Source organism: Orussus abietinus, unplaced genomic scaffold, assembly GCF_000612105.2.
Source record: "Orussus abietinus isolate OABI.00-Male unplaced genomic scaffold, Oabi_2.0 scaffold44, whole genome shotgun sequence".
NCBI classification, from domain to species: Eukaryota; Metazoa; Arthropoda; class Insecta; order Hymenoptera; family Orussidae; genus Orussus; species Orussus abietinus.
In genome coordinates, this window is record NW_019394518.1 from 92,277 (window position 1) to 116,983 (window position 24,707).

Sequence of the window (24,707 nt, forward strand, 5' to 3'; positions counted from 1 at the left end):
CGTCACTATATCGGCCACTCCCGGTCCCTCCTCGGGACAGGTTCGAAGTCGGCAGGACATCCTCGATGGGCTTGTCCTCTCGTCCTGCGTCACTCCTCGAGGTCCTCCTCGACTACGTGGTTTGCTTCCTTTTTAGCCCCTCGATCCCCTTATCGCTTCGACTCCGACACCTTCTCCTCCGCGCGGACTTTTCTGATAACGCGGATATCACGGACAGCCCCGGACAACGAGATCGCCTTCCCGGAAGTTCGCCTCGCAGCTCGATAGCGAACTCGAACAAACTAATCCCCGACAGTTGAGAACCCCCTTGGCGAGGTCCTCGTGTCCCGGAACTTCGTTCATCCGAAAAACTCGACTCCGTCAAATTTTTTTCCCCCTTTTTCCGGAACCTTTCGCTCATAATCCCGCGACACCGGGAGACTGTTGGATCCAATCGAGTCTAACCGATTGGCTCGTTAATCCGATTCGCTTCTCCTTTTATCTTTCGGCCCCGCTCCCCGTCAAAAGGGGGCCAATTTTTCTGGCACTTACGAATAAAAAGCCCGGCTCCCTTATCGCCCGCCCGAGAAATCCTATTTCACCTCCACTCGTTATTCAGCCCTCTCTCTGTCATCGGGTACGATTTCGGAGGAATCTCGATCGCTCTCGACTTTGTTAAAAGACGCTCCACTCCGTCACAACAAGCACACACATCGTTACGTCTGATTTTACTCTATTTGCCGGACCACTTAGATCGGTTTACCTTAACTCGGCTGTTTTTCTGCGCCTTCTTCCGAAGTTAACCAAGGAGCGACAGATTGTCCAGGTCTCCATTAACGAGTATGTACTCTTCGTCTTGTTAGATGCGTTTTTTACCCCGAGGAAGAAGTCCTGGACCAAGACTTTCCTCTCGTTATCGATTCGAAACATCCTCCCAATTTGTCCTCTTTCCAAGAGTCTACGATCGCGAAGGGTCTGTGTACTAAATTCTAGCAACGTACACCAGGAAATATTAAAACGTGGCAATTAATCCGCATCGACAGTCGCCCCTTTGAAATCGTTCGAATGGCGTGTAAAAATATTTTTAATCCGCCGGAAGTGGAGGAGGAGTGTCGGCGTTTTATTTCCGACGGGACGTTTCGCCGTCCAAGTGAACCGGAATATTTTCCTTCGTATTATCGATTGGGCCTCGAGTTCTCTTATCAGAGGGGGGCGGAAGAGGCGACTCGGCAGATTTCTCCGCGATAGACCGATCGACTTCTTAAAGGGCGAATTCGCGTCTCGGCGTGACGGAAGTGCGCTCGAGCCTTAAAGGGTCGTTTGTATGCTCGTCGACCCCTGGAAATAGCCCCTAAGCACCGGCTTAAGAGGCCATCCTCTCGTCCGCGAACGACTCGGTGACTTTTCGCGATCGCTGCGGCTTTTTGAATTTGAATTTACAACCCCAGGACTAAGCAGGCCGCGCACCTCGTAAATCCCCGGGAATTTGTTCCGCGGCAAATTCCGGCCCCATTGTAAGTGACGCACAGCGGGGCGATTTCATTTTTCCAAGTTGAGAAGGGAAAGTTATGGTATAAAAATAGTCGTCCTACTTGAGGTAATGTACATTTAAAAAAAATCGTAACCACGGCCTCGAAGAGAAATCTTCTCACAATAGATTTTCATGTTCACAAGGAGAAACCGCAGTTTCACGAAGTATTACCAAACATTATTGTTCTCTTTTCCATATAGAGTCGTATTGAATTTTTCAGAATTTTTGTCGCGTATGAAACGTGAATTCTAACAGCTGTTCGATTTTACTGAATATTGTACGTATTTTGTATATATTCATATTCCGTATAAAACATTCGCTATTCCCTGGGGAAGATTGGAATTCAGGCCCGACGCGATAAGGGGAAACTGAAAATCCGCTCAAAGTGTAATTGAAAAATTAAGCCACCGTCGTGCTCATTACGAGGCACTCGACTCCTCCACATTGCACTCGGCGATTCTCCCCCGCTTTCTTTCCGTCTCGCTCTCTCTCGCGTGGGTTAGGGTAGTCGCGTCCTTTTCCCACTCGTTGTTCCGCGGTGCCGGGAAAGACGGAAAAGAGGGAGCCCGCTCCCTCGATTTCGGGGGAAAAATCTCATGCATGCCTCCTCGAGCCAGGTCGCGGGAGGCACCGCCGAAACCCTTTGACGAGTAATTTTCAGAGGGAAAAAACCTCGATTACGTCATTAAAGTATTTCTAACGAGGCGAAGCGTCCCTCACCCCGTTCTTTTCTCTCCCCTTTGTGATACCCAAATTACGAACGCGTCATAATTTCCGCGTTATAAAAACTTCAATATGTTCGCTGGAAATTTACAAGAATTCCGCGTCCCTCAAAAGTGTCCCAAAAGCCGCGTCGCCCGCGCATTTCTGACACTCCGGAAAGGCACGGAAACGCGGAAGCTCAAAATTGCTCGACCCGCAAGAGCCTCGGATGAAAAATGGCCGAGGCGTCTCCGGTGGCGGCACATCCCGTAAATAAAGGGCCTTGTTCTCGCCGGATGACTCCCGGCCGACGCCGGGGATGGTAAAGTAAAGGAAACGGTACAAAAACGTAAGACCGAAATACCCGCGGCGTCCCCGATATAAAAAATAAAGGGGCCTGGGAGGTGAGAAAAAAAGTCAAAACACAAAAGTATCCAGGAATAATTGCTCTTTAAATCAAGGTACAATACATCTCGACGAGTAAAACAGAAAGAAACAAACGCAAAAAAAAATAATTACAAGCTCGAGCAGTCGACTTTGTCGCTTTTCATCCAGCAATCCGCTACGAACGCGCTTTAAACTCGTTCCGTAAGTAGGTGCGCCCTACATAGAAATCTTCTCCGGGCCTCGGGATGCGAATGGCAAAACGAAGAAATTCTTCCCATAAACGTTCCTCTATCCGGGTCCTCTGCGTAATTTAATGGTCGCGCGCGCACGCTTAGCCCACCCGAAGGGCGCGAGCGCGCGGCGGGTACTGAAGAGTGGGACGAGAGGGGCGCGGAGTAAGGCAGGGTAGGTGGGGAGGGGGGGGAGTCGTAAACGCGCCGCGCGATCCGAGGGGCAGTGGGCGCGCGAGGGGAGGGCGAGGAGGGCGCGGAGGGTCCCGCTCGTATAACCGGAATTCATTTAGCAGTAAAGCGCGAAACACACGTAGACGACTAAGAGGGGTGGGGGTACCACGTGACGCAGGCCGGCAGGGGAGGGGAGGAAAGGGCCGACATCGGGCTCGGTTGTAATCGGATAAGCCACTGCGCCGTTTCATTTATGTTTTACGTGCGCGCCAGAAATCGTCGCGCCGGTCTTCCCGCCAACCGGGGTAATTTATGCATTGGCTAAGGGCCAATGAGCCGCCCCCGTTTAATGCACCTGCGGCGAGAGATGGATGGATAGGGGGGAGGGGAGGGGGCGAACGGACCAATCAGGGAAGTCCGTTCCATAACGGTCGGGCTGTCCCAACTTCCGGGCGGAGAGGGACGTCCTTTGTACCTTGGACTCTCGGGGGGAACGGGTAAAATCCTTCGAAGAAGGGGTTGCTACCGAAAAATCTGTAACACGAGGTTTTATGGCACGCCCCGTCGGGGCTCCATTCGCGAGATGTGCTAGTAGAAATTTCTAAAGATACATTTTACCCCCTTTCACTTTCTTAGGGGTTGAATATCGAAAAAAATCCCTTCGTAGCGAGCATATATGAATTTTGTCCTTTTCTAGTAAGGTAATGAAATTATTCGACTTTTGGAATAATGCAGTATTTAATGAGAATACGACATTCGGATGATGAAGAAGTGATTAGTTCGTTAATTTCCTTGCTGGATCGAGTCCATTTATCGAGGAAACGTGGAGGCTGAATGGCATTTGATTTTCCGGTGAAAACGCCTCGGATTATCCATGAAGTGATTTTGAAGCGTATCGATGCTGTTTAGATAACGCCGTGCACGTTCGCCTCATTCGACGTGACTCAAGCGTGATACGAATAAAGGTCTACTGCGCCGTTAACGGAGCGCAGCCGGGACGTAAAGCGGCATTAGGCCGTGTTCGGCGTGACGGTTGAATAATCAGTCGCTTATCAGCACGGCGGCGTTCGACGGCACGACAGGGTGCATAGTCGATATTCAGTCGCGGGATATGGTTGTTCCCGTTTTAAGTATTAAAAAAATACACAGTTTCACCTCTCTAAGAGGTGAATACCTTCAATGAACTTTGATTCGGATTATGTGTAACGTAAAGCACGAATAAATTGTTACAACATTCTCTTAGAAATTTATTCTATTTCTGTTGCGACGTATTGTCGTTCCTTGCCGTCCCCGTAACGAGAGCCTCGCTGTTTTATAACTCATTTAAGAATATGAAATTCCGGCGCCGTTGTTCCGTTTACTTTACGGCGCCGATACGTTACGACGACGTAGACCTTAAATATTGATATTTGGCCAAGAGAAAATACGAAGGGACGTCTTGCCGCGGTTCGGCGTCGCCGCGAAAGATAACTTCGTTCCGCCGCGCGTCTTGTCTGACTAAAAGCGGATCCACTCCACTTTCGGGGCGCGTAACAATGGATAAACAGAGAGCGAAGGACAGACGACGAGACTCCGAGAAATGACGCTTCTATCGGGATTAATAGTCGAGATATTGAGAAGGAATAAAGGGAAAGGAGAAATTGGGAAGGATTTAATTAGATTTAGGTATTCAAAAAGGACTTCGGTACGGAAGAGATCGCCGCTTTTTGATTAACCCGATCAATGTCATTTAATAGTCCATTTTCCGCGTTCCTTCATCGGGGATTCTCTCCGGGCATGATTTAATCGCGATACTCCCGCCGGAAAATCCGATCGCACTTTTTGCCCGGTCGCTTTTTCCCGTTGCCATTAGTCGGATAACACTGGATATCGGCTCGGCGCATTTGTTCGGGCGAAATCTCTAACCAAATCATTTGCTCGGCAAGCCGGTATCGCTCAACCGATGGGAACCGTCACCCGATTGGATGAGCAAAATTGCCAAAAGTGTCATGTGAATTAATCGAAGTTGGCTCGCGTCAATCTCATCTCCATGTTTAATTCGCCGAGTCGTGTAAATTCAACCCGGAAGAGCTTGGTTGCGCTTTCCGATTTCAGTGCACTTAACGCGTAACATTGATAAGTAGAAAATTAAACGCGGTAATAAGCAATGGGACGGATTACAGGCACTTATATTTGCGGCGCTCGGTAAACGCAAAGAGCTGCGAAGTCTGTCCTCGAGGACGCCGACCTCTTCCCCCGGCGGTTTAAAAGCCGGTTTAAACGAGAAAAATGATTTCAATCCCCGGGAAAAATGCGAGGTAATCCACCGAGTCCGTAACGAATGCCACGAGACGGTACGTTTCACCCAAAGAAACCCTTTCCCACGGTTGGTAACCAAAGAAAACGCCTAAGACTTCGTTTTCCACCCTACCCCGCCTCCTCGAAACCGATCTCAACCCCTGCGATAAATATTTATGGGCCGATCGCTCGCGATTTGCACTTCGCGGAGGAAAGCTTCGATTATCGATTCCGATCGGCACCCTTGACCGGCTTGTCGATACGTTCATAAAATTCTCTTGGCAGCGTAGTCTTACATTTATAAAATCCTTCAGGGTAGTCTGTCTCGTCCGTCGAGCTTGACCTCGGGATAAGCCGAGACAACTCGAGGAACTTTTCCCAGCCACCCTTCAGAGAATCCATCCTGGCAAAGGGGATGCTTAAGACCGCTGGAATCGTTTACAAGGAATGTCACTTTAGCACTCCCGGACGAATTAATATTTAACTAAGGCGTAATTTTTATTAAATCCCAGCGACTTCGCAAATAGCAACGTGGATCCCGATTATTTGCAATTACTGGCTTTCAGATAGCAATTATGATAATGCGAGGAAATAATCCCGGTTAATTTCTCCACGTAATTACTCCCATAATTACAGTTATAGTCTAACATGAAATTCTAGGAATATTTTTCCCGGAGCCGGCGCGGTATTTATAATATATTCAAATGTCAAAATATTGCAAATAAAGCCAAATCGATGAGATCGATAACAGCGAGCGATTAAAAGAGTGCCTATTATTTATAGGTAGTCATTCCAAGGGACCAATGCTGCTTCAGCATTTCCCTTCCAACCCCCACGGGGAGGACGAAAATCCCCCTTGATTAAAATAATAAGTACTTGCAATTAGTCGGGGGATACAAACTCGCGGAGCCGACGGAGGACTAAGGAAAGTTCCTATCATTAATTCCTTCGCTCCGTTGGCCGTTGCACCCCCGTTTTACTTTCTTCTTTCTGCCCAGGCTCGCGCGCAAAAAAGAAATGGAACTTTTCAAAGAACGTCTCCCCCCTCGCAGAAGCATCCCACGGGTAACCCTTTCGGTCGAATCTTCGATCGTTCCGCAAAGTGGACTAGAAAATGGCGGGACGTTTATGGATCCTTTCCATTAGCGAGCGTAGAATAGTTTGGGAAAGTCGAAATAGCAGGAGACGAGCTCAGAGCCCGGAAAGGGAGGGAAACCGTGCAAAACCGTAACCGCAGGATTTCCCGAGGGATTCGAGGGCGGATTCTGATGAGCACGTGAGATCTGTGATTCGCAAAATTCCTAATGCGCACTTAGGCGTACTTAGATAATTATTTCAGCATTTCAGGGTGGACGCGCCAGGTGCATATTACGGTCCATAAATGTCCGCGGCCATTTTTTTTCACCCCTTTCCCCCGAAACTCGCCCGTTTCTTCAATGTTTCTCTTCCCCCGTATATTTCTGCCATTTTGAATTTTTCTTCTTAACGTACCCTACCTTTTATTCGCATTTGCATCGTTGTAAAGATGGCCACTTTGAGATGGCCTCCTAGGGGAATGAAAAATTAGATGTATTTGGGAGGCTTGCATCGCCTTACGAGATTCACCGTAGAAATTTAATATCGGCCGCTTCCGTTCGTTATATCCAAGATACGACCCCCTTTCATGCCCAGGATAATGAGATCAGCTTTTCGAAATGAGGCTGAATGGGGATTCGTTTAAGAAATCTCCTCCGGTGCAGGTATTTCCTTTCAGCTTTACCTCCCTTCCACCCCCGCAGGCGACGACTGAATTTGCGACCAATGTTATATTAAATTACGCACGTGCACCGCAAATGGAGCTCCAAGCATACACACATATAAACCAGAATAGTTTTACAATCCGCCTCTGAGGATTAATTACACCTGCGAGGCACGGTACATTTCTTTTTTTCTTTCCTTGTGTAAAATCCGCCCTTATTCACTAATTCACCGCAAAAATATGATATAATTCTACGCGTTGCAGAGAGACTCAACCTACTTACTGCGAAACATTTTTAAAACATTTCAAAAACTTCCTATGTAATTTCTCCATTGAATAAGACTAAATTGACATATTATTCACCCCTCTGTAAAAAGATAAAACCAATGAATAAAAAATAAATATTTCATACATTTGCACGCGATATTGAAAAATACGCGATCAGACTAATTTCATAGCGGAATGGAAGGTGAGAAAAGGCTAGCCGTCCTATTGCATTAAAAAAGGAATAACAATGGTTAATAAAAAATATTTTAAATTACATTTGCGCACAGTTTCAAATAATCGATACGTGGTCAGTCAAATTCAGTAGGGAGGTAGAAGGTTAAACAGGATTGGCCGGTCGGGAGAGCTCCTGCACCCTAGGGAACCGAAAGCAGGGAAATTGAATAGACTCTTCGAGAGGGCAAGTCGGTGGCTAAAAGTACCTCGGTACGGATATAACGCTTTATAACGGATAAGTCCGAGGACGGGGAAGGGGGATGATACCCCAGCGAAGAACTCTAGTTCGACTCGGACTCCTCGGCTGTTTTATTTTCCGCTCAGCGTTCGCGAGGAATCGCCGCGAAGTTTCGCCCCCCTCGTTTGTCGAGAGATTCGATAAAACCCTCGAGAAACGGGGGTGTCGGGAGTCATTTGTTATCGCGAGACTCGAATAAATATACCGCGAATATATCCCGCGCCCCTGCGAGGACTTCCCTCTTCCAGCCCTCCTCTTTTACTGTAATTAACCTCAACCGTGCGCAATGAATGGGGCGCTACACTGAATGGCGTATTGCAATCGTGGATTACGACGAATAGAGGAGATAAATACCCCCTTAATTAACGGCTTTAATATTAAAGCGGCTTGTACTATTTTAGGAATTAATATATCCCGTGAGGATATTGAGAGGGGTCGGAGAAGTACTGTAGATTAGGTCGTGTTTTCCATAGATAACATATGTATAAAGAGAAAGAAAAAAGAAGTAGGTATACGAGTGAACCGTAATCTATCGTAAGGTAAATTTGATGGAGGGCTTGCAAGTCCTGCGGCTGATTTTTTTTCCCTGACGCTTTAAGCTGGCTGGTAGGATTCAATCTCTTCGGGAATCGCAAAAATGCATTATATTCTGAACATTTGAACGTTCGAACGCGGGATTTTGACGTCGACGTGTTCTCGGGGAAAAACGCTTGACGCGGATCGGCGTTTTCCGTGGCGACGCGGAAAATATAATACAAAATTGATCGATGGCTGGTCGCGTAACGAGTAGTTTTACGATGGCGGACATCAATGAATTCCGACGCGAAGGGCTTCAAATTTCATTTCGCTCCGTCCCGAGCGCTCGAGAGCGAATGTTCACATAATCCATAAATATTCGCTCCTGAATCCTCCCGCGCTCGTAAATCGCTCAGAAATACGGCTCATCCGCGGATTCTAGCAGGCGCATAGTTTTCTTGGGGTGTATATTGCTAATGCGTCCGAATTTATGGTGCTAGTACCAAATTCAGCGGGAGTGCCTCCTGTTTAGAGGGTTCCAAATCCCGAAACTACCAGGGAATTCTGAGACTCGAGACGAGAGAATGTAAATTTTAAAAAGGGGATTCTGGACCTCGAGATAAGAGAATGGAAATTTTCAAAAAGAAATACAGGCCTCTGAGAATATAAACTCTAAATGTCTTCTGTACATTTACGATATTACTCCCATCTAGGGTATCTTAATATCTGCAAAATTAATTTCAAGCCCTATTAAAGGCTCCGAAATGTCAATAAATTAACTAAACATGTTCAGCTCCACGTAATAAGGAATATTTTCGGGACATCGATAATAAATCCCTGAATCCAGGAAAAATTATGAGCTGCGTTACTCAGGATATATCAAAATGGCTTTGCGTCTACGGTTACGGTACAGACACATCGATACGATATTCATATTTAAATTAAAAATCAGCCATCGATCGATAGCGTCGAATCGAGATGAAAACCAACAATTATAAACCGACGAAACCATACAATGCCCTCTTATTTTTGTCCAAACTGGATGCGCCCTATTTTTGAAACCCTCGATCCATATAATTGTTCGGCTTCTGAAAGGGGCCCATTCCGCGCGATTGTGCTGCGGCGAGCTGCAACCGCAGTGCGTATACAGCAGGGAAACAATGCGGATGCATCGTGGGAAAAAAAAAGCTAATGGCGGAAAGGGTGTAACCGTGAATTCCGTAGAGGGCGGATTTCGCATAGAATGGAGTATCGACTCGTTAGGTTGGACTAATGAAATATCCGGAATCAGGCAATCTCGGTACGCAGATCCCTTCGAAAGCTGACATTCCGCGGGGAGATCCTGTGGGGGGTCCTGCGGGGGTCCTGCGGGGGAAAGGGAAGGGGGATCCATTCGACGTATCCCGATTGGCGAAACGGATTGACGCCGGTCAAGGAGGAGGAATCCAGGGGGTGGTTTGTCGAAGGGCGAGGATTCGGCGGCTGCACCCGACGCACCTATATACGCATTAAATCAAGCCTACACACATACAACGCACGTATTACTTCGGATGCACATACAGAACATAAACGCATGCATGTACATCTAAGGTAACACGTACGGGAAATCACATGTATACATGCATAACGTACACATACGACGAGTGAAAGTGTTATTAAACGGGAGGAAGGGTGCCCACAAGTTCCGTAACACCTCGAATATACAAAGAGTACATGTCAATTGTCTAGAAAAAGTATTCGATACGTCCCGCGAATATGTTTCAGGAATTCAGATTTCAGAGTCTTGTAAATAACTACAGAGGGAGATGTATCGGATCTAATATTCCTGCGCCTTTTGCGTAATATACTATACAAATTACATCACGGTGGTCAAGGGATACGTCTCGAAACAATTGTAAATCAACGTATATTTAAAAACGAGATTACAGGATCGACGTATCGTATCTACAGACCAGTGCCCTTATCATGGATTTGAACCTCTAGGCATGTAACCGGGAAATATTTTCAATGTTAAGGATTTTAATTATTCCGAGGAATAACTATTCCAGGGAATGTTGGGCAGAATATGCAAAAATTTCCCGGCGCGTTAGAGGCGGCCGGGATATTTCCTTTATGCCCCGTATATCGGCGATGCCCGGAATAAACGCGAGCGCAATATAAATATGCTCGGTGGGTGGCTTATCGGGCTTGGACCCGGGCTCGGTGTATTTTGAAATAAGTTAAGATCTCCCCCGGGGCCGAAACTGCGAGAGCAGATACGAGCCGATAGCGGGGGACGCGATCGCACGTACCGCCCCGAATGCGGACGCCGCACCCCGGCCGAATGCCAGGACCGAGGAAGGGATGCTGATGCGTCCTGGCCGCCGGCCAATCACAGCGTGGAATCTCATGGCGAATCTGTCGGTAATGTCGAATGTAGCGTGGCAGAATGCCAGTGCACATCCTGCCTTACCCGCCGGCGTCGGCGTCTTCGTTGACGTCGGCGTCGGCGCAACGGAAGACGCCCGTGACTTCCGGGCTTCCCCTGTTTCGGTATCTTGTCTCGCACCGAAAAGGAAGAAAAGGGGGAAAAAAAAAGACGCGCGAGATCACTCCTGCAAAAGTGTCGAAAAGGACCCCGAAGGAAGACCGAATTTGAAACTGCAAAAAGAATCGCAGGTAATCTCGTTTTTGAGAATGTTACGGCAAGATGGCGGCCGCCATATTGGCGGAATCTGCTTGGTCAATTCCCTGCGGGTTTATTTTTTATTTCTAAGTAGCTCGATGGCGATCCTTCCCCTGAGGGTTACTAAGAATTTATTACGATTTTACTTGTTTGATTCTTCCGTCGTTGATTCCTTTTATTTCTCATTTGTATGATACTTTTGCTTCGGAGAGTGTCATTGCAGGATGGCTGTTATAAATCCACCAGATCCACCTGTCCCACCGTGCAGTGCCTGCACATGTTTTTCTCTGGTTACGATATCGGTGTAATATCGGGAATTAATCACGCAGATGGGTACAGAGAGGTAAAGGGAAATGAGTACTCTCTCTCGAGGATGAATTTATTTTTAACGATTTCCAACCGTCGAAGCGACTCGCGATGCAGAGGGACCGATGCAGCGTTAAAGGCGACGAAGTAGGCTCTCGCGAGATCGAGCTTTCGGAATTTACCGAAGTGTCGTCAGGGAGAGGTACCCGGGATTTATGTAGGGTCGATGCCGCCCCGGGAACGGGATCAAACAACGGCCACGATAAATAAACTCGATTCATTCGTTACGGGGCGAAGCCGTCGAGGCGGGGAAATTGTTCGCGACGGAGCTTTTTATTACGCGGAGACGCGGAAACTCGATTTGAAGGAAAGCAGAATTAGGAATTCAATATCGTGCCATTCAGCCGGAGATTACGCATACTTCGGAGTCTATCGAACGTCGGGACCTATTGTTATTTAACTTAATGAAGTTTCACGAGCGACTCGTCGCCGTCGAGTCGTACCTACATAACGGAACAAGAATCCTTGCAACCAGGATTTACTCCATTTCTCCTCGCGAAATGAAAAAATCTTCCCAATCAAAGGTGCGTATAATTCAGGATACTATACAGGCATAACAAATTGAATTCTTTGTAATATTTCATTCAATATAATTTATGAGTGTCCTTGTGACATTTATAAAGTACTCATGTAGTACTCGGTCGTGTACAGTCGTACAGGGATTAGGGGGTCGAAAGGGTCTAACGCTTAACAAGGCGAGAAAATGGAGTTACGAAGTTTTGGAGTAGAAAGTACGCGGAAGGAAATCGGGGAATAAACTCGGCCCAAGAAGGCCTGCGAATGGATAAGAGAATTTCGGGGGTTGCGAAGGCAGGACAGGGGGATGTCGAGGGGGTAATGCAACATTTATAACCCTCCGCCCTTCTGCCGTATAAATTTCCGGGTACCTTCGGGAAGCCCATGAGCTTCCGGTCTGGCTACTTATCGGCTAACTTGCCGCACGCGCAATGATAATATTATCGTACCCTGACTTTATTACCCCTTTGGACGGGCCAACTTACAAAGAGGCTCGTGTCGCGATGTAATGCAAGCTAATCCAGCTTTACAGTACGTACGACAAGGAACTTTGAGCGGATTTCGAGGTCGAGGAACGACATCTCCCCTGGGACGTGTGTTCACTTCGATAACATAATTAGATAACTTAATCCGGGACTGAAATGTATATCGTTGAAAACGTAATTAAATTAAATTATTATTGAAACGCGATAAAGAAATAATTCAATGTTAAGAGAGAAGACAGATATGGGGTATTTCTAATTTGGAGCTTATAATTTTTCCAATAATAATGATAATTTTATACGTAATAGTGATAATTAATGCTGTTAATTAAACAACTCATATTTGTATAAGAATCTTTATGATTTTAGATCAATTGGTAGTTACCAACAATTTTTACCTTCTAGTAGTATCCTTTTTCCGAATTGGGATTTCACTTTCGGTTTCTACCTGTTGCCTCCACGCTGAGAACTTTATCGTACCGCGAGGTGAACTTATATACATTTACGAATTGCACCGTTCAAGGGGCCGTTAAAGATCAAGAACTGTTCGGCGATAATTACCCTCCACCCTCCTTTCGACAGTAAATCCCCGATAGTAATTACACGGTATTATTACCTTGGGATCCGAATTGAAGTTTCGAACTAGAGAGAATCCCGGTAATAACTGAACATGAAAAAGAAATCTCGCTGCGTAATAATTTCAAAGATATAATTTATATAATTCTTCGAGAAAGGACCTAATTCCCTCCCTTTAAAATACCACCTCTGAGAATGGCGACACGTACATTCTTTTTTCTTATCTACCCAGTTAATACTGTAGAACTATAATAAATGTATCAGACGTATTAGAATTTCATTCAAATACTGTATACTAAATTTCCAGTACGTGCATAAATGTATTTAATATACCCGTTTTCTAATTTAAGAACCTAATATAAACAATTTACGACAAAATATCACAAAATTCAAAACCCATGCATGCGAACTCATGCAAACGTACATTTTTAGTGTACACGCACGTAGTCTATAATCATTCTCATTTTCCAAGACAAAGTAATTCTACCATGATTTTCTCCTCTTTATTTTAGATAATCACCGCATGTGAAGACAGTGTTTAAAAAAAAAAAAAAGAATTGTCACAAGGAACGTCATCGATAGTCGAAGATGTGTCTCAAACGCCTGCACTTTTGCTAAAGGGCCCCGAGTGAAAACGTGGGGCCGCGTGGCGCGGCGACGCCGAGCGTCGGGGTGAAATGAAATTCCGGGGGTAAAATTAATTCGCGTGCGAGGGGGCGGAAGACGCCGCCCGTCCGGGGTCGGGCCGCGAGGACGCCTCGGGGAGGAAATTGCGACGACGCTGGGGCGGCCGTCGCCGCCGTTGCGGACGGCGTCGGGGTCGGTGAATCCGGGACGCCGAGGTGCCACACGACGGCAGATTAATGTAAACGAACCGGGACCTGGGGAGAGCCGGCGTCGCGACGTTCCCCAGGCTTAACGAATTCCCTCTACTTTCCCAGGAGCGTCGAAAACGAATCGTGATTTCGGTCAACCGGGTTATGCGAATTCCCGACGCGGAAACCCTCCCCCGAAAAATCGCCGTTTAAACTCGTCGGCGTAAATTCTATATGGATTTTCCGGACCCCGAGATCCTCATGCTGCAATTTATTATGGCGGAATGAAATTTATTCGAAATTACTTGACAGGCGCGTTTACAGGAGCGCGGCGAAAAATCCCCCTTTGGCCGGTGTAAATGATAACGTGATTCGATTTCACCGGGAGAGGGTAATTTTGCGATTTATTACAGCGAGAGGAGATTTATTTGCAGAGTTTTTCGGGGTTTGATAAATTTTCCGGTGTACGCCGGTGGGACCGGGACGCATCGTTTGTGCGTAATCCGGCGAGAACGTATCATCGCGAACAAGCAACTCTTAACATATTCCTTGTCAAGGCGAACACCGGTGTTCGTATGGCCAACTCTGCCGTAGAACAGGGAGGACACCGGTGACCGTTGTATTTAAATCTCTGAATAGCCGAGCGGACAATATTCAACTAGGATTTCCATAACATTGCGCATCCACCCTATATCCTGCGAAACTCCCCGAATTACTCGGTTTCCAGCAGGCAAGGTGTACCAGGAATTCGCACAAAGGAAAACACGTGATTAACAAAGCATTAATTACCGTCGACGTTGTACGTAACTTTTTTTTAAAACCACCCAATATTAAATAATAATATAATAAATATCTTAAACCCCTCTGATAATCATTTAACCTTACGCTGAGAAAAGAAAAGTAAGTTGACTCAAAACGGCATGGACTGCTGCGACAAAATCCTGCGATCAAAGAAATGTCAGATTGAGTAAACAAAATTCGTTTAAACCAACGTCAATGTTTCTCCTCAGCAATATAATTCTTCATTGCAAATATATATGATTCAGGCAACGATATTCATGTCAACAGTTTGTATTCCTTTCAGTAAACTAATCTATTTTCCCGGTGGATTTGAAAGAATTGTAGGAAATTGACATGGGTGGATCATGAAAAGGAAAAGTGATTAAGGATAATTCCAGGATTATCTAGGAGATTGTCGTAAATAAATTTGTCTAGATATCGCGTCTGCTCCAGTGAGTAATTTAGTGGTACACTCTAAATGGCCCGTTCGATATCAGGCAAACCACCTCTCGATAGTTTCCAGTCTCCGGGACAATAGAAAGAAAAAACAGAAACGTTATTCCAGGCAAAGTTTAGCGGGACCGGAAGTGACTACTCCCATCGAATCGAGTCGGCTCGGCGGCATTTCCGCCTCGCGGCACCCGGAAGTGTCGGCGCCTAGCGAAAGAGTGATATCTCCCGTGAGGGCTGCATCCCCCGAAACGAGAAATAAATCGAGCTCGCGTCAAACTCCTGGGGAGATTCCTCTTGCCCTGCGACCGGATGGGTGTCTCATTGCTCGCGGAACAACCCGCGGCTGAATAAAACTCCCGTGAAAAATTACTTTCGAAACCGGGCGGAGAGTTCTACCCCCAGAAAGCATTCCGCGAGGAAAGTGGACGTCGTTTAATCAGCACTGATAAAAATAATCAACGCCCGAAAGATACCATTTCCGGCAAATTACTGATAACTCCCCATGAACTTCTTTACAGTTTTCAAAATGATTATTTCCTTCATTTGTTCACACCGATCCTCGATATTTAGGTAATGCACCGAGGACTAAAGTCGGTTGATTGAAAGAAATCTAACTCAGCCAACAATATGTATGTGCAATTATTCGAGTGAAAGCTTATCACGTGGATTAATCAACATTGTTAAAAGACTAAATGTGATCGATCTCACGAAGGATAGAATTTTCTGAGAAAATAGCGTCCCCTGGAAACCTCTCTTCGGCCAGTTGCCGATCTCTCGATTAATTTCCTCCTCTTTCCTGGGGCGAATTACAATGTATAATATATTTATTTATATATTTATTTATTCGAGGGGCCGTCTTCTTAATATTTCCCAATACTTCCGATACGAAAGCACCGGCCGAAAAAATCCGAAACTCGTCACCGAGATTCGCTTTGCGCACGAACGTTGACGTTCCTCAATCCGCGCGCGGAACCGCCGAGTTTCCGCAGGATTCTTTTTTCTCTCGTGAAAGAAAAAAAAAACGGAGAGAAAGAGAGGAGCGATCGAAACGAGAGTAGCCGAGCCCGTGGTTAAATATGAAAAATAGTCGCGGGTATCGATGCGAGACGTATAAATAAAAAGGAAGCGTCCCGGTGCACGCGTCACTCCCCCTCCGCGCGGCCGCGCCGACGCGGCGGGGGTGCGTTTTTTTCCGACCCCAAAGGAAGGGTGCACTTTTCTCGAGCGCCGGCGCGTCGCGTGAAATGCCCGGCGCAATATTTCCCTCCGAGTCTCGCCGAATGACGCGGGGATCGGCTGACGTCACTGGATTCCGAATTTAACGTCGCGGTGGAACGCTCTCTCTCGGCCAGAGGCGCTCTCCCCCCGTCTCTCAAAGTTCATAGGAGTTGCGAGCTTGCATCGGCTATGCACTTTGGCGCAGCACGGGCTGCACTCTGCCGGGGGGACTCCACGCTCGATATTTATTTAATCGCGAACCCGAAGAATTTATACAAAACTACGAGCGGGAGAGCACCGACCCGAGACCGTCCGAAATGAATAAAGAACATTTTAGCAATTCACGAAAAAAAAAAAAAAAACAGAAAAAAGAAGCCATACCTTGCAGGTTCGAATCGTACCACCGATATCGATATCTGTTAAAAGCGCTTGCATAGTAAATTAGAAACGGTGACGAGATCTCGATATCTTCCGATATGTCAGACCATCGAGGAATAATCCCCGTTTACTCCAATATTGATTCTATCGCAATATTTACAGAAATATTGTACGTCTAAGAATCATTTGATTTTAATTCGCAATCGACTTTCTCTGATAGGTTCGATCCGTAACGAAGTAGATCACAATTCGATATGTGAGATTTTGATTAGCGTCGAGATCTCAGTTCCTGAAGTGAGCGTTATCGGAGTCGCCACCGCGAGAATCGTTATCAGGTAGTACGCGAGTTTCGCGATGGAAAATAATCCGCCGCGGGTGCATTTCGGAAGTGAACGCGTGGATTCTCCTAATTGTCGACTAATTACTCGTCTGTTGGCCGACAGAGACGAGGGAATAGAGAGAGGCTAGTTTTTTTCGGGATCGGGGGAAAGTAGAAGAGGCAAGAGAAAAAGTAAGCTCTCTCTACAGAGAGGGAGGAAGCAGAAACCGAAAGCACCCTAATGAGAGGGGATAAAATAGCACGGAAAAAAGAGACGAGGGGGGGTGGGGGTGGAACGGAGGGGGCACCGACTGCGGGGGAAAGAAAGAGAAGCAGGCCGCACTGCGGTACGATAGTCAGCGGAGAAAAGAACGGACTCCGGTTAATTATCTTTTAATTATCCCGTAACAAAAGGTGTGACTCCTGCAGCCGCCGACTCGCCCGTTTTTCCATTCGCGACTTGCTCGCGAAACTTCGGGTAAGTTTGGCCGTGTCGGCGGTACAAGTACCCCTCCAGTGCTTAAATGTACAAGTTCGCGTACCCACCCGCGGATACGGCATTGCGATGTAAGCATTGAATTATAAAATGTTCAGAATAAATGTAGTACACTTCTTATGCTACGTGAATTTTCTATATGCACTCGAGGTGAATACGCCCCTTTCAAAATTCTATTTAAAAGTCTTGAGTTCTGATAAGGACTTCCTTCGAAATTAATATTACACGTAAGAAACCCTCGAAAATAATATTTCTAATGACGTTGTCGCTTACTCCGAAGTTTACAAACGTCATCCCGTGTGTCTTCGTAATTAAGTGTATGAGAAAAATAATTACGGTGTTACTTTAATAATCTCGAGCACCCTTGGTACCGTTTCGATGTACGCATCGAATTATAAAATGTTCAGAATGAATGTAACGCCCTTAATATGTTGCGTGTTTCTATATAAACTCGAGGTGAAAAGGCTCCATTCAAAATTTTATTTAAAAATCTTCACATCTGATGAGAAGTACCTTCGAAATTAACATGAAAACACGTAAGAAACGCTCTTATTGAACTCGAAAGTAAAATTCGAAATGACGTTGACATTTACTCCGAAATCTACCAAATTCATCCACTAGTACGTCTTCGTAATTCAATTATTCGAAAAAGAGGAAAAAGACGTACGGTGTTACGTTGACAATTATTACTTAAAGGATCTATGGGACCCGGTTACGTTGACCTCGCGCATTTAGGCGGTACCTGTGAGTACCTAATTATCGCACGCCGCACAATCATTCGATAACACCTACTCAAGTCCCGACGACGACCCAATCCGGACAGGATGGGACAGCTTATGGGCACGAGCGTCCCGGTGCTGGGCGTCGGATTGGCCGTCGCGTTATCACCGTAACTAAACTTCTACGGTGATACCGTGGATTAACCCAAATCGTCGGATCGATTGCGATAATATCGGTAGTGTCGGTAACCCCTGAGAACCGGGCACGGAAGATAATCTGGCATTCGGATCGTACCGGAATCGGATCTTCGGCCGGTTCGAGGTTCGATGATATCTCCAAATGGCTTGAGGCGAATCGGGCCGACCTGATTAGCGTGATAACGCACGCGGATTAAATGCTGATTAAAGATCCCTAATAGTCCCGTCGTCGATAACAGGGACACCTAGGGCGCCAATTAAATCGCCCGTTAAGGCTGAATCGGCATTAAAAGACAAATTAATGTGTCAAATCCATCGATGACATAATACAAAATATTTGGCATATTTTACATACCGATAATTTGGCAATAAAAAGACAGAAAGATCGAACGAGGAGAATTACCTATCGCGTCTCAGAGGGGATACATAACCTTTATGTCATTTCTAGGCTTTTCCAGTCTTCCGATGTAGGAACGTTTCGTTCATTCGGTGAATAATTTCAGTTATGACATTTTTATACGGACATTTTTGTGGATTTCGGGAGGGTAATAAAAAGTACCATCACGTGTGTCCGGATGCATTATTCCGAGATGTTATTTATATTTGGCCGAATGGGCGGCGAACCGCTCCCAGGTAAGTAAATCAAGCTCGTAGAAATAATGAAAAAATAACGAGCCCTGAAAAAACTGGTCGGTGCAATGGCCTACGCAGTTTAAAACCAAGCACTGTTTCAACCAGTGGGCGTCCTTTCACGCGCGATCCGCAAGTACCGCTAATTAACGCATCCTCGCTGATGTTTTCATTCACGGGTAACAACGAGAGCAAATGCACCGGGTGGGCGCATCTATCTATTTAACGTGCTCGGCGAACACCAAAACGGTTCCAGTTGGCCCGGAAAACCGAAAAGCACAATTACCTCTGGTTACGCACCACCCGATTAGGCGAAAATAAAGGCGCTACTTAGTCAGTGAGTTGACTCTTCATCGACTAATTGTCAGAGCGCTGATGTATCGACTCTTGTGGTTGAACATAAATTTCTGGCTAAATTTCGTTTCACTCTCCGATTCAAGTTCCAATTTCAATTCTAAGCGGCAACACGGAAGGAATTTATAGGCTGCTTATAAAAAAAAACAAAAAAAAAACGGCGACACGTAAAAATCAAAGTTATGCATATCCCATAACCACGTATAGGTATATTCTTTAGCATAATGAAAGGAGATTACTAATAATTATTAACAAATATTCGTACGTATTTTAAGCCAAACTTGAATCTCTATTTCTATACGTTATTCTAAACGATGGATGTGGTTTCAGAACCGCGCGATTCTTATTTTTAAATCTTGCAATTTTTACCGAGTAGGGTGTGATGCTTATTAAACGTCGCGACAAGTTGACTCTTGGGTCGTTATTTTAACACACCGAACGCAGGCACTTCGGCATAAATTTTTGTTAAATTTCATTTTACCTTCCGGCTCAAGTTTCAATTTAACCGTCTAGCGGTGATATCGAAGGGATTTATACAACGCTTATTATAGGGCGCGACCAATCGATCGAAGCCCCCTTCAATTTGCCCAGTATTGAACCGGAGAAGAGCAATCGGCGCATACGTAGGTTTCATCCCTCGAACGTCAACCCCGGGATTCGTCGTCTCGTCCGAGGGTGAGTTTCCGATTGGACGATAAATCTTGTACCGCACCGCGATCGCTAGTGATTTTCTTCTCCCATCTTGGTGGAGGCACAATTTTCAAGGTAGCTCGCAGCTTCGTTATTATTTACAGATTATCCGCGTTTACGGCTCGGAGGGAAACCTGCATGTATGGGGGTATCTCGAGAATGCAGCAACACAGCTTCCTCCAACATGGAGATGGAGGAAGCTACGTCGACACCACCCCCAAGCAGGGGATGCAATCTATTCCGGCGCGGCCCAACCGAGATACGTCCGAAAAACTCCCCCGATGCGATGCACCGTCACGCGTGCCGAAACCGCGAGAATTTTTCAGTCGAAACCAGAAGTTTTCAATTTTTCATTTTCCCGCGAACTCGCCCCTCGTACCAAATTCTCCCCCTCAAAAAAAAAAAAGAATTGCACATTCAGGGGTAGGTGCACGGTCGGACACGAATGCCTTCCCCGCAGATCTGACGCCGTCAGTGAACCACGAGAAGGCATTCACGTCCCTCTCTGTACCTTTTTGGCAGTGGATAAATAACGCTTCGTTACAAGAGCCCAAAGCGACCTCCCTCCTGCAAGCCGCCCGGAACCGCGAATTTTTTACTTACCCGTAACGAGCGGCCGGAAATGGCGTAAAACTCCCCCTTTTAGAGTTCGCCCTAACTAAACGTCAGGGAGTCACTTACATATTCAGGGAGGGCTCGTCCTCGCGGGCATTACAAAGGTTCACAGGGGCCCAATCTCTGTAAGGAACATCTCATATAAGCTTTCCTTTGTGCGCGTCCAACTACTCATTTAAAGTCCTCCCTGCTCCCCGGGCTTCGCCCACGTGGGCGCGCCCGCGAGGGTAGAATCAATTTTGCGGCCGGGAATTTAACAAATCCCCCGAAGCTCCGGAGAAATTACGGAAAATGCGGATCCCGAAAGCCCTCCGCCCGTCTACAGGGGTTTGATCGAGTTTCAGCGGCTTGTTCGCAGATTCGCGGATTCGCCTAACGAGGGAGCACTCGGGGCCCTGAATAGGGAGACCCTGGATGCGCCTGGTGCATCCCATTCATCGGGAAGTTGCACTCGTGTCCGCGGACTCGATCACGCGCCGCCCGGAGACAACGCGCGTCGTTAGGTTATTCTCTCGCCGGGTGTGGCGTCGCGACGCCGCTGACCCGCGTCCCCGAAATACTGCGGAACATCCAGCTAACGACTATTGTCGCGAACGCCTCGCCGTGGATTCAGGAAATCGCCTAATCAGGAGATGGATCCGTGTATATATGTATATATATACATACATATATTTGCTTATCGAACGCGGGTCTATATTGGATGTCTGTGTTTCCTGTCACGAGTTGTAGATATAGATATACACGTCAGGTCGATCCGAAAGTTCCGATCGTTCTCTGGCTACCAATTTTCCTGGTTTACCGACTTTCCTCTTACGCTCCTCAATGAAAACGAAAAAACTGAACGTTAATCGCGCACGGATCATTTTTTTCTACATTAAATACAAGGTTTATATGAAATACTTTGAGCGTCAGTTTTCGAGGCGTTTGTTCCTAATCGAGATTAAATGTGCATTTCAACGTAACGCGTCGTTTTACGATAATCTAAAGAATAATCAGCGATTTATGAATGATTCCCTTTAATGTTCAGAGTGTAACATTTATATGACGATTGCGAGTTTAGTTTATTCTAGAGATTTTTACTAACACACTGAATACGTAGTCGCTTATCACGAATATGTAATGGTGAATTTACAATCGACGTTCATCTCACCAATTTCAGCGGTAATTCAGTGAACGCAGAATAGACGTAACATTAACTTTGGATTTGACGTGCTAAGTGCAGACGTTAAAACATGCAAAACACGTTACACCACTTCTAAATGTGTATTCCGAAACTTCATGTCTATCGAGTACTGATCGACCGACTCACTGATTACTGGTCTTAGGTTTAAATATAATATATAATAAAATATAATATAATATAATATATAATAAAATTAATGTTTATTTATATATATGACATTTTCATACACCTTAAAGCGCTGTTTCGCTTTCAGCGTTTCGAACAGTGAATATTAGTCCGAGTACTCAGACTGTCGTCACTGTCAGGTCTATTATACTCCCAATGCGCATTTAGATATTTGCAGTTAATCTAACTAACCTATCACTCGTCTGGATATATGGCCGCAGCGGTCCGCCGTTCTCTCGGTCAGGTCGTTCCCCAGAGTGGCGACGCGACACTTGCCTCGCCCGGAGCAGAGTTCGGCGTCCGCAAACTCCCCGACCGGCGGTTGCTGCCTCGACTGCGCCGTGGAACGCATCCCGGCAACGCAGGGCCCGCGCGCGGTGCATATTCATTTCGATGTATTAATGATATTCATGAAAGCGTTCACGGTGCCGGAGACCGGCGCTGCTCGTAGCGCGTAACGGAGGTCCGACGTCGCCGGCGGCCGAGGGGGTAGTGAGAGCCCACGCTTGCCGCGAAGTCGGGACCCTACGAGGGACCCTCCCCCCACATGGGCCGCCGAGGGAGCGCGCTCCTGATTGGTCCGCCGCGGGCCGCTCGCGGGCACCGGGCTCCTATAAAAGGCCGCGCGGGACCTGCGCCCTTTATTCCCACTCGGGAGTCGGAGCCGAGCGCGTGGTCCTGGTACCTCGGAGGGATTCCGACAAGGGACCCGCAGGGGAGGTTCACCCGGGAAAGGTGAGTTACCGTCGTTTCACGCCCGAAACAACGTAATACCCTGCCCTCGGTACTTCTCGGATCCCCCCTCGAGTTGCTCGGCAGCTTTCGGGAGATCCCAACATTTCTGGGGGCCTAATCTCTCGGATAAAAATTAAAAAATCGAACCGGCTTGGGAAAACAAATTGAACGTCAAAAGGACTCCCAAGCCGAGATTTTTCGAGAGAGATTGAGAAAAAGGGGGGGCGTTAACGGGGGCTGATAATGCGAACCGCGCGCCACTTTCGGCGTAGCGTGTCTCAGCGATTAATCCACGAGTCTATATATCTAAGAGCATTTTCGAGCTTCCCCTCTTTTTCTCTCTTCCTTCTTCCGCCTCGCTCCGTCCTTCTTGCCCCCGTCGCTTGCTCGCTCTCAAGGCTGGCGGAGTGCCGAAGAGAAATGGCAGCGATACGCCAGTTTCGCGCTGAGAACCCTAATCGACCGTGCCGCCCCTCCCCTCTCTCTCACCCCCGAGCTCTCGCGTTCTGCGTTCCGTCGCCCCGGTGGAACTTGGCGCGCAACTTGGGCCAACTTATCCCCAACTTGGCGAGACTTCACCCCCGCGCTTGGCAGCGTCGCGACTGCCCGAAGACCTTGTTTCGTATTTGCGTGCACGGGGACCGTGCGAGGAGATATCCGTTTTTTCTCGTTCCCTCCTACCTACTTTCGGTCCAACTCGCGATTACGGGAGATAAACGGTTGCGTAAGTTCCTAGGTGACAAGGGGCTCCGCGTTCCTCCGTAAAAACTTCCTCGCTGTGTCAAAAGAGTCCATTGCTGGAACTAAACTCGATTTGACCATCAATGTTCTGCCTAACACGTCCAAAGGGAGGTACACTCTAAATGTATACCACCTGTGCATAGTTAATGAAATCTCTAATTTTACCTTTTTTTTTTTTTAATTATGCAAAATATGAATCCCTGAAGTCATTAGATAATTCCCAAGGTCCCATCAGTATCTGGGAATTTTTTTAAAATCCGAGTTTAAAACGGTAGCAACGACCGGGTTTCTAGGTGGAGAATGGTCACCGACAGTGACGCTGATTGCGTTATTGTCTCTCGGCGAGCCGCATGTGAGGTTTCTACAGAATCCGCTTGGAATTGCGATGGAATTCTACAACGCCTTAACGCGTAGCTACGTTTCCCCGATGTTAACGCGTTGCCTGTCACGGTGGTCAACCAGTGACCGGTAACCGCCTCAGTGGTATCCTCGTAATTTGTTTTGGCAGTGAAGGCGTTAAGGGTAAAATCGGCAAGGGCGGAAGACGTGTGAAAATAAGACTCACCGGCAGGGACGCTCCTGTGGAGGGGGGCTGCCGGCGCGGGGGGCACGGAGCCGGCGATGCTGTAGAGCGTCTGTCTGCTGTCGTATTTCAGGATGCTACAGTGGCAGGGGGTGGTGGGAGTGGTGAGCCCCTCGTTCCCTCTGGCGCCGCCTACGACGGAGATCTCGTCGAGCTCGTGGCCGCTATCGTAGTGGCAGAGACGGGTAGCGCTGGTGGTGGGCCCGCCGCCGCCCCCGCCCCCGTCGCCGTCGGTCCGGCCGCCGCCGCCGCCGCCGCTCCTACCCCCGCTGCGGCCCCGGAGCGACTGCACCAGCCGCTTGGCGCCCGAGGACATCCCGCGGAGGTGATCCAGTCTGTCGGTGAGCGCTTCGTGCGCCGGCCGGAAGTAGCCGAGACCGGCCGAGGGCGGACCGCCCCCCGCGCCGCGGTAGTAGATCGCGTCGACCGACGTCCGCCGAGGGCCGCGCGTCACCGGCGCCCGAGCCGCCCCGAGGGGGGCCTCATTCAGCCCGGCTCCTCCCGCCCCACCTGCCCCCCGCGGGTCGCGTCACCCCTGGACCCCGCGGTCCCAGGGGACGAGCCACCTTCCGTCCTCGCCCATTGTCCCCTCGCCCCTCGCCCCGGACGCCTCGCCGACGGCCCGCGACCTCACGGCCCCCGAGCGCTCATTTCCCGGCCCCCGGCCGGACCGAGCACTTCGCGCACTCCTCGAGACCTGCTGCGGCCTGCGTCGACGGCGCCATCTTCCGATTAGCGCAGCTCACGGCCACCTGCA

At 47.7% G+C, this 24,707-nt stretch overlaps 1 protein-coding gene across 1 annotated transcript in view; it reads right to left on the minus strand.

Moving 5' to 3' along the window:
• LOC105698954 (cyclic nucleotide-gated cation channel alpha-3) overlaps window positions 1-24,266 on the minus strand; it is a 99,090-nt gene extending 74,824 nt beyond the window's left edge. The window contains exon 1 of the mRNA XM_012423614.1: window positions 23,933-24,266. Coding sequence (XP_012279037.1) covers window positions 23,933-24,266 — 334 coding nt within the window. The remainder of the gene's footprint in view (window positions 1-23,932) is intronic.
• Window positions 24,267-24,707: the final 441 nt, after the last annotated feature.